General features: G+C 44.9%; 1 protein-coding gene across 4 annotated transcripts; it reads left to right on the forward strand.

The window, feature by feature from the left end:
* Positions 1 to 2: 2 nt before the first annotated feature.
* On the forward strand, positions 3 to 10,001 carry ZBTB33 (zinc finger and BTB domain containing 33). Of its 4 annotated transcripts, none has more exons than XM_071442372.1 (2): positions 3 to 136; positions 5,022 to 10,001. In XM_071442372.1, exons 1-2 carry the CDS (start codon positions 109 to 111, stop codon positions 7,061 to 7,063), a joined length of 2,070 nt encoding a protein of 689 aa, XP_071298473.1. In that variant the 5' UTR covers positions 3 to 108; the 3' UTR covers positions 7,064 to 10,001. The 4 variants fall into 4 exon arrangements, with proteins under 4 accessions (XP_071298473.1, XP_071298475.1, XP_071298477.1 ...); XM_071442374.1 differs by lacking the exon at positions 3 to 136 and adding an exon at positions 2,927 to 3,528; XM_071442376.1 differs by lacking the exon at positions 3 to 136 and adding an exon at positions 2,927 to 3,524.
* The last annotated feature ends 959 nt before the right edge of the window (positions 10,002 to 10,960 follow it).

A 10,960-nucleotide genomic window follows, 5' to 3' on the forward strand; every position in this document is an offset into this window, starting at 1 on the left:
CGGCCCCGCCCGCGGGGTCACCGCCCCACCCGCGCGGCCGGCAACGCGGCGGCGGTGGCGGCGGCGGCGGCGGCTCCTTTTGTGCCCCGCGGCGGCCGCCCGGCAGCGATGGACGCGCGCACGGCGGCGGCGGAAGGTGAGGCACCGACGGGGCGCAAGCCGCGGGCGGGGGGCGGTGGCGGCGCGGGCCCGGCCCCGCCCCGCTCCGCGGGCACCGGCGCGGGGCCGCGGCCCCGGGAGCTGTCCAGGGCGGGTCGGCAGCAGCACCGCCCCGCGGACAGCTCACCGTGCCCGGCGGGGTTCCCCCTCCCTGCCCGGGCCCGGCGCCGCCTGACACGGCCCGGCCCGGCAAGGCCCGGTCTCGGTGTTCGGGCGCCCGGCGCCTCCCGGCGCGGCCTGACACGGCGCTGGCGCCGTCCCGCTGCGGCGGCTCGGGGCAAAGCTGACAGGACGAGAGGAAACGGCCCCGAGTTTAGGTTGGGTATTACGAAATTTTTTTCATGGGAAAGGTTATCAAGCACAGGAATAGGCTGCCCGGCGAAGTGGTGGAGTCAGCATCCCCGGAAATGTTAAAAACCCTGTGGAGGTGGCAGTTAAGGACATGGTTTGATGGTGAACATGTGGCTGGCGCTGGGTTCACGGTTGGAGTTGATGATCTTCAGTCTTTTCCTTAACCTTTATCTACAAAGATGATACAAATTATGTATTCAGATAAGACACCCACTCTTCTGTGAGCGCCCTTCCCGCTCAGGTTTGACCACGTTGCCACGGAGCTTTCTTAAATGAACCCGAGTTTGTGCTCAGCTCTGGAAGTGCAGTGTAACACGGCTGGGTTTTGCCAGCTCGGGTAAACGGGACATTCTGGACAGCTGCTCCACCCTGGGAAACCCATGCTGGTTTATGCTGTGTAGAAATTATGTCAGGGTATGCCAGCTCTTTTTCACAAATTAAACAGTATTTTAGCTCCCAAACCTACCATAAGCAGCATAAAATTTTTTGCAAGATGGAAGAAGCCTATTTAAATTGTGTATTTTTTTGGGTGCAAAGAACCACATGCATAAAAGATTTCCCAGAGATTGTCCATGTGTGTGGTGTTACTGCCACCTGTGTCTATGTGGGCACAGCCCAGTTTCTCCCTTCTTGGGATTATTTTGACAAACTAATTTTAAATGATTTTAGATCTGACTAAATGGTAACTAAAACATCTGCCTCAGGAGCACTCTGCACCTGTGTTAGCTAATATTGTTAGGTGACTTGAAGTGCACAAGTTATAATGTCATGCAGTACATAAGAGCATCTACAACAACCTCTAATGTCAGTAAAAGGATCACTGGACTCTTAATTCAGTTATATGAGGCTTTATATAATGGGATTGGCAGGAGAAATACTTTCAGAGATTTCTTCAAGGCACAAACAGTGGAAATTTGTATTTTAGAGTCAGAAGCAGTGATGTTTTATTTGAAATTCCCACAGTGGAAGAATATTTCTGTCCTTAAAGGTAGTCTTAGGTAGGATAATATTGAATTTCAATTTTATTGAAAACCCTTTACTGTTCTGCTTATAAAGTTTAATTTATTTTAATGTAAAATACATGTTTTCATGATGAAGAATGTTACTATGTTACTTTGTTTCTCAATTTTTTCAGCTCTTTAAAAAAATTTTCTATTCTCACAAAGTGGATTTTTTAAAAACAAAAGAGCTTCTCAAACTGCTTAATTGAAAACTTGTTACTGAATTACAAAACAGTATGCAGTAACATACATAACAGTATGTTACTGCATACTGTTTTGTCTTCTTGCAAAAGCCTGCACATAAATTTCTTTAAATTTGTACTTCATATTTTCAGACCCTCCATCCCAAAGTTTTTTTGATCACTTCTATACATTAAGATAAAAGTTGCTATTGGGTCTCTTATTTTTTCAGTTCCAAAAAGACCACATGTAGTTCTGTATCCTAGATGTTTCTTGTCAGTATCTTAGATAAAATGGTTCTTTCATATTGGTATTTACATTGTAAGATTTTATGTGACTTGAATCACCAAACACTTTCTTGGCTTATCTAAACATAAAAGTGGAAAAAACAGCCTCTAAAATAGGAGATGCATGTTGACAAAAAAAAATGCACATTGAAATTCAGCTTTGAGGTGCAGCAAGATGGTGACAGCTTCAGTCAAACTGGCTGAGCTGGGGAGAGCATTTTCTGTGCCCTGACTGCAGCACTGTGACAGGGGGTTCAGATTTTATGTCTGACAGAAGGAGTTGCCATAGAGAAAAGCTGCTGTGAGAAAGGTAAAAGCCAAGGAGATGGTGCAGCTCTCCCAGCAGCTTTTAAATCAGGCAGCATTTCTGTGCCTCAGAATAAGTGGTTCAAACCTGATTTTTGAGATCTGGTGATGCTTCAGGAGCAGGGATCCTTCCAAGTCAGTGCTCATCTGTAGATGTAAATTTTCCTGTTAGATTTTTAGTATGGGAAGAGGCAGTGAGAAGAAAAGTCCTTAAAGCTGGAGGATGAAAGGTTAAGAAATTGTTTAATTTGGGCCATCACACATTTTTGGAGGAGGAAAAAAGCACTGGATTAAATATTAAAACAATTATAGTATTATTTTCATTTAATGTAGCCTCCTGTTTAAAAATTATGAAGAACCTGTATCAAAGGAGAAGAGAATTGAAGGGTCATATGAGGAAGAAAAGCCTATGTTTTTCCTGATGAGTGTGTTCTATTATTTATCCTCATCCAATTGACTCTCTGGTAAAACCTATAAATAAACAGAAACTGCTTTTGTAACATTTAAAATCTGAAGGCTCACCTCAAAAAGGAACTTTTGTTACTAACTACACAAATACAGGGAGCCTGGCAGGTGACTTTCTTGCTAGAAGAAAGATTATTATGTATTTCTTGCTCATAAACCTAGGCAGGACCATTTCATTGCTGATTTATGAGGTGAAGGATTGCAGTCATGTCTACCAGTGGCTGTGGCCTGTTACGTTTTTCGTTGAACTTGACAGGATATTTGTTCTTGTCAAAGTTTTTGAATCTTAAGAAAAATAAAAATCAGGAACCCCTGTGGTTCAAGTCTACAAAATGCATAGGGGAAAAAAAAAAGGAACAAATCAGTAACCAAAGACGCAAAATATCTTTTATGATCTTGGTGTTCTTGGAGCATTCTTGAACAGAAAGAGTTTCCAAGAGGCCGCGCTGCGGATGTGTCACTTTGGTGGCCACGTGTCGCATGGGCATTTGAGTCATTTTGGTCCAAGGCACTTTGTGTCAAAGCCGTGCATGTCCGTACAGTGCTGGCAGAGTCTAACACGTGTCTCTGTGGCGCAGAGGATTCCAAACAAATGCTCCCGCAGCAGGAGCAGGGGGGGCTTTGAGCTCAGGTGTGGGTGTGAGCTCCCCTCGGTGCCAGGCGGAGGTGCCGGCTGCGTCAGCGTTGGCAGAGCAGCGCCGATACCCCCGGGAAGGAAATGACACTCAGCGGCAAATAGCGTCTGCACGGCCCTATCCACACGCTCAGCCGCAGGGCAGGTGCCGGGCTTTGCCGCCGCCGGGACGCGGGGGAGCCGGGAGCCCGGCGGGAATTGCCGAGGCCGCAGCAAGGCCCGTGTGCGGGACCCGGGGCGTCCCACGGCCTGCGCTGGAGCGGGGTCGGGGCCGCACGCTCGGCACCTCGGCAGGCGGGGGGCGGTGTGCGGGCGGTGCGTCCCAGGCGGTGTCCGGAGCCCCGCGGCCTCGGGGCTGCTGCCGGCGGCGGGAGCGCGGGGTGGGCCCGGCCCGGTCGGGAGCGGCGCGAGCGCGGCCCGGCCCCGCCCCGGCCCGACGGTTCCCGAGGCCGCTCGGGTCAGAGCCGAGGGCAGCGCCGGCAGCGCCCTCCGGCGGCGGTGCGGCGGGTCCGGAGGTGCGGGAGGCGGCGGGGCCGCGGCCGGAGCGCGGCACAGGTAACGCGGGCTCGACTGCCCCTCTCGCCCCGCTGGGGGCTCAGCACGGCTCGGGGAGCAGCGGAGGGGCCGCCCGTCAGCCCGGGCCCGGTGCTGCCAGGCCGCTCCCCGGGCCCGCCGCTGTCAGCGCCGCCGCTCCCGCTCGGCCTCCGGCCGCGGACCGGCCGCTGCTGCCCCGGCGGCGGCTCCGCTCGGAGCGCGGCTCTCACGGCCGGGCCCCCCGGGGTCGCGGGGCAGCCGGGCGGGGCGCGCTCCCCGGGCTGGCGAGCGGCGGCCGCGGGACTCCGGCATCGGCGTCTCATCCGGCCCGGCCCGGCCCGGCCTGGCCTGCGGAAATAAAAGTTTTACGGGAAAAATTAGAGCCCGTGGCTCGCTGTTCTGTATTTTGATGTTGCTTTTTGTGGCTTATTGGGGGGCTTTGATTGGGCAGTGATAGCAGATAGGTTAGTTTGACTTAGCAGATATGTTTTGCTATGGTGCTGCTTTAGTGCCTCAGTTTGACATACATAGCCTTGCAAATATATGATATGGGGTTAAAAAAAGTTTATTTTTCTGAGGAAAGAAAAGTTTATTTTTCTGGGGAAGGAAGTGCACTATCCATAGTGTTTTCATTAACTCAGTTGACTGGTAATATGCAGACACACAGATAGATTCTGGTGTCTGGCCATAAATAACTTCATGGTATTGGGCTTTCTCATAACAATCTATGGAATAATTCACAATTAAAAATAAATTACTAATAATGTTTAAAGCTGCTTTCGGGACCCAAAGCTTCCATCTTCTTGGTTTTACAATTAACCTTACTTGCTGTTGCTTAGGATGAGGTGTTGTTTCTTTGTTCCTCACCTTGTAAGAGCAGAGGATATATTCAGAATTCCACTTACCTTGTGGAGAAGAGGAAAGGACAAACAACAATAAGAAACAAATTTGCGGAGTGCAGTAGCACATAATCTTCTGAACAGTATCTCAGATTTGTTTTTTCCTAAAGAATGAGTAGACAGTAAATATGTGAATGTTGTTATGCGGTTAAAACTGTAAATCTGCATTTTTACTAATTTGATATCTTTTGCTTTCCTTTTGTAGGAATGGAGGGGAAAAAACTTATTTCTGCAACAGACACACAATATTCTAGTGTGCTCCTTCAGTCTTTGAATGAACAACGTGGCCATGGACTTTTTTGTGATGTTACAGTCATTGTGGAGGACCGGAAATTTCGAGCTCACAGAAACATCCTTTCAGCCTCAAGCACATATTTTCACCAGCTTTTCTCAGTGGCTGGTCAAGTGGTTGAACTGAGCTTTGTTAGAGCAGAAATTTTTGCAGAAATTCTTAATTATATTTATAGTTCCAAAATAATCAGTGTCCGGTCTGATTTACTTGATGAACTGATTAAATCAGGGCAGGAGCTGGGTGTTAAATTCATAGCTGATCTGGGCATCCCTCCGGCTGAAGGCAAGAATGTGCCCAGCGAGGTCAAAGACAGTGCTTCAAAAACTTCAGCTTCTAGTCCAAATCAAAGAGATGCTGAAACACAGGTGACTGTAATCAGGCCAGAGGGTCAAGAGGCAGCAGATGGGATGCCAGTTATAACACAGTCATTCTCCTTACATGGCATAGAATATGAGACTACAAAAATTACAGTGAGCGATTCAGATGAGGAGGATGATGATGTCATTTTTTGTTCTGAGATCGTTCCTCCAAAAGAATGTACTAAAGACAAAAATGCTGCAAGCCAGAACCAGCCTTGCTCAAGTCCAGCTGGAGCTTCTGACCAAAAATCCTGTGGCAGTGGTGGCTCTCCCCATTTGACAAACAGCACAGCAGCTCAGAACCTCACTTTGTCTGCCACTCAGCTGAGCCCGAGCCAAACACAATCAGGTACTGAATCATTTGCCTCGGCAACGCCGCAGCATTTTACTCCTAATATCATCGTGCTGAACAAGCCTCTGCTTAACTCCTCACTCGGTACCAGCTCCTTGCATCAAACACATGTGACTCCTACAATTAATTTACTTGAGGAGAACCAGCAGCCATCCAATAATGGCTCTGTAACTGAAGTGGAAGCAACGGCTGTTGATGATGAAGAGGTTGTTGAAGATGATGTCGATATCATCAGCTCCTCTAGTCCTGGTTTGGTCAGCAACAGCTCTTTGGTTCAGCAATCTTCTGTTCCTAAGGCAGGGAGCACTGAAGGATCAGGTGTACAGAAAAAACAGGTTGTTACATTTTCCCAAGAGTCATCTACTAAAGCTGGAGAATTGAAAATAAAAATCTCAGATGTCCTTTCTGGAAGCAACAAGGAATTAAGTTCGGGTCTAACATCAAAGAATGTGGCAGATGGGCAGAAAATCATAACATTAGATACAGCAACTGAAATAGGAGGCTTATCCACAGGCTGTAAGGTGTATGCAAATATTGGCGAGGACACCTATGACATAGTCATCCCTGTGAAGGGTGACTCTGAGGAAGGGGAAGCCAAGCCCGATGACACACCCAAAAAGTCTGGTGAGGAATCTCCAAAGGGGAAACGCATGAAAGTGAAGCACGACGACCACTACGAGCTCATAGTGGACGGCAGAGTCTACTACATCTGCATCGTGTGCAAGAGGTCCTACGCGTGCCTGACCAGCCTGCGCAGACATTTCAACGTGCACTCCTGGGAGAAGAAGTACCCCTGTCGCTACTGTGACAAAGTCTTTGCCCTCGCAGAGTATCGCACCAAGCACGAACTGCACCACACCGGGGAGCGGAGGTACCAGTGCTTGACGTGCGGCAAATCTTTCATCAACTACCAGATCACCATCTCCCACATCAGATCCGTGCACAGCCAGGACCCCTCTGGGGACACCAAGCTGTACCGGCTGCACCCCTGCAGGTCCCTGCAGATCCGGCAGTACGCCTACATCAGCGACCGCCCCAGCAGCGTCCCGGGCATCAGCCAGGCGGGAGTTGTCTATCGGGTTGGCTCAGGGAAGGATGGCACTGAGGGAACAGCCTCCAACTCTCCAGCCAAACAAATCACCTGGGATGACATTTTCGTTCCACAGGGAAATGAAACGATTTTTAAACAAAACCCGTCAGAGGGAAGTACTGAATTTGAGTTTGTGATACCAGAATCTTACTGAAATCTTTGAAATGCTGGAAAAAAGGGTTCAGTGCAGGAGCATTGCAGCTGTTTTAACTGAACTGTTGAAATTGTTGTAAAATCAAAGGTTAAAGTCAAAAGAAGTTGTTCTACCAAGTAACCAAATGGTAACACTTAGATGGACCATGTTAACTGCAGTGATTTGTGGAAGCAATTAATCAGAAAACTTACTTGAATAGAGAGTGAGACATTCTAAGGCGCTATCAGAGTTTTCAGATATGTTAAATTTGATCAAAACATGAGGACTTGTGGCTTGAAAATGTACAATTCCTTCTAAAGAGCTAGAAATATTTCTAAACTAATTGAGGTATTTCCTGTACCCATATTTACCATGTAAATCCTTTCTTTCATGTTAGCACTTTAATGCTGAATTCTGTTTAGATGTTAACCAAGAAAACAGTAAGATTTTTTCATCATAGTCTCTTGGTCATGGAACCATTTAAAAAAAATAATCCCACAACTCACATTTGTGAACAAGGGGCCAAATACACGATCCCCTACTACACTGGAGTAGTCTGTTTTTGAGCTAGCATCCTAATTCTGCTTTTATAAATATTATGAATCATCTGTCTTCATGCAAAAAGTCTTGTCAACAAGCAATACTCAGTTAGGGCTAACTTGAACAAATTTTACTTACACTTGGCAGTGTGGTGAGCTAAGTATTCAGTGTTCTGGACCTTGTTATTTTACTCTTTTTGCATTGGGAAAAAACCAAACCCTACAAAGCTGAATAGTGAAGAAGCTTAGAACACTTAGGAAGGAGATAATTTTACCTTACAGCTTGAGAAATATTGTTGCATTTTCTTACTGCTGGAGAAAATGCCAGTAATTAGTTTGATATAAAGTGCTGTTCCTTTTTTTTTTTTTCCACTTCAAGATGAAGGGCTTCAGTCCAGAATTTTGAAATGATAAAACTATTATTTGTTTTTAGCTGAAGACTTCTCAAAACTATGAATTCATGGTTTAGCACTGAGGCTGCTGAAGATCCTGTATGCCTGTTTGGCTAGATCTTCAAGTGTAACAGGGATTTGGATTTCACCCCACACTTGCCCCCATTTATACATTTTGGAAGATGAGGACTAAACCAACAACCAGAAAATACCCTTTATTCACCATGACCCAAAGTATAATTTCTTTGCAATTGTCTAGTTGTCAGGTGTTTCCAGGTTTGGGTTTATTATGTTGCCATTTTACTCTCCTTTCATTTGGTGCCTGTTTAAACAGTTAAAAGATGAATTAGATGTCCAACTTGATCAGGAAATGGTAGAGAAAAACAGCTGTTTGCTGGAGTCCTAGTTTAGCATTTCAGAGTTAGTGACTTGTTGAATTTTTGTAAATGGTAATATGAAAACTCGAGTTCTGGAGGTGACTGGGAAAGACTATTGTGCATAGTACTAGTTATGGAAACCTTTAATTGCTTAAATTGCAGTTACAGGTTTCTCTTTTCTTTTTCATGTTTTAAGTTAGTATCTTGATTTTATGACTCTCAAAGGTTTTAGACACACAGTACTCTTCACAGAAAGGCACTTAAATGGGAAACAGTTCAAATCTAAGTTGAGCTACAAAAACGATACCAGAAATCCACGTGAGCACTGATGGGAGGAGGATTTGTTTATGTGGTGCATGTGATGCTGAGCACTTCTCCTTTGTCAGCCAAGAACATGATATACCTGATGATTTCCAGATCATATTGCAGACCCCTTTGGATACAATGGGTCATGCTTTAAATGCGGGGTGTAACTGAGGTGGCATTTCTGCAGGCACACATTTTCCTCATGGATGTGAGTGTGGATTGCCTGTGTTGCACAGCTGGCTGGTGCTGTGATGGGACTTCCTCAGCTTTGTGGAGACAAATGCAATGTTATTTTTGTTATTGATATGACACATGTTTAATCACAGAATAGTCTTGAGTTGGAAGGAACCCACAAGGATCATTGAGCCCAACTCTTAAGTAAATGGCCTGTGTTGGGATCTGGAGTTAAGCATACATTACAGAGTACAGAATTAAACATAATGGCTATCACTATTTGCTGCTGATATATTTAAAACCTTAAATTAAACTGTGCCTAGTAAAGGTCTCTTTTTGGAGGAAAACTGGAAAATTAGGGCTTTGTAACTATTTTTGCTAGAAGACTCGTGCTTGCATGTGTCTCAGGGTCTTCAGTTTTCCTTGGAAGTGATTTTAATATCCAAAGTCCAGAGGTATGTAAAGCATTTCTTTAATTTCACTTCCAGTATTTATTGGTTTGGAAACATGTTAAATCCATTCTTTGAAAACTTTTTATGGGGCCATGAGTAAGCTTTTATATTTAGATTTCTGGCTATTGCACTTACATTTGTGTTTTTGTTTGTTTTTGTAAGCATTTAACTTCCAGTTTAACTTAATGAAAAAACTTATGTAAATATTAAGAAATTGGCTTTGGGATGATGGAAGAAAAAGGTTGAATCTGACAAAGCATTTATATAGAAATGAAAAATTTCAACAGGCTAAGGTAGCAAACCTCTCAGTCGTTTATTATGCATATAAAACCATTTACAGATCTGCTGCAGAATATGGTAATGGTGGCTGCATCCTCACTGTCTGGTTTCTTTGGGGATACATACCATAACATTCCACTCTGTGAACTAAATAAATATTGAATAACATCTACTGCTTATTTATTTTGTTCTGTTAAGGCATGCAGCTTATAAAAAGATGCAGAAGCTGACAACTATATACATTGAATTCTGAGATCTACAGCTGTTGCCTAGGAAATGTTCCATGTGAACATTCCTTGGTTTCCCCAGTCTGTGGTGTATATAGTTGTACAGTCTTTCCTTAACATACTTTTTAAAGTTGTGTTCTACTTTTCATTAATCAACACGTGATATTAGTTTTAGAGCTTTCTATGGCAAAAATAAAAAAGTTTAATTCTCAAGGTGAGCACAGTATGTTTCTTTTCGATGGCAACTCTGTTTCTACAGTCTAACACTTTTGTAGCTTCCTTTTCCATGTCTTTGGGAAAAGCAGGGAACCCACTGTGGGGGGGAACGGGGCAATGTGGTTTTATTTGTGCTTTAGTTTTGTTTGTTTGTTTTGATGCTGTTTAATTTGTTCTGTTGAACACTTTCCAAGAAGGCAAATCAGCTCAAGAACCCCAGTGTGCTGTGAGCTGAGTGCTGTGATAGATGGGGTGGATGGGAACTCTGAGACTGTGCAATACTCTGACCAACTGTGGCACTGCAAATGAGCTCAAAGGCAACAAAACCCTGCCTAGGGACCAGTAAAACCTACACAGGGACCAGTGCTGTGCTTTCAGCTCACTCGTGGTGTGGGCTCTCCTTCCCAGCTGGTGAAAGGTTGTGATTTGTGAGAGTTCCATTGTTGGTGACCTGGGGCCAACAGGAAATAGTCACTTGCTTTGTGTAGACTTCTTATTGCATGTAGGAATGCAATTTAATAAGTAACATACCAAATTATGTCCTAGATGCCTTCATCTCTGTGGCATAGGGCTTCTGCCTCACTCTGCTGACATCATCAGGACAGGATATGCCCAAAGTAAGCAAAGGAGACACCAAGACTGCACTGGTTGGATTATTCAGATCTGTGTTAAGTGAAAAATCAGCAGTAATAATGTTAGAGGGCTTGAGGTCAGGGCACCACGTTATGGTAAAACTGCAGAATTATCAAGTGCAGGGGCATGAGTGCCTTCAAAAACAGAACTTAAGGAGTTTTTGGCTAATCCTGGTAGAAATATGTCTCAAATACAGAGAACAGAGATTGGTTTGGTTTTGGTTTTTTTTGTTTGTTTGTTTGTTTGTTTTTGGTTTTTTTTTTTGGGGGGGGTTTCTTTGATTTCTTTCAATTTTATTCACTTATTTTTAAAAATAACCTTAA

This window comes from Agelaius tricolor, unplaced genomic scaffold (genome assembly GCF_023055355.1).
Source record: "Agelaius tricolor isolate 1412-34295 unplaced genomic scaffold, bAgeTri1.0.p SCAF_17, whole genome shotgun sequence".
NCBI lineage: Eukaryota > Metazoa > Chordata > Aves > Passeriformes > Icteridae > Agelaius > Agelaius tricolor.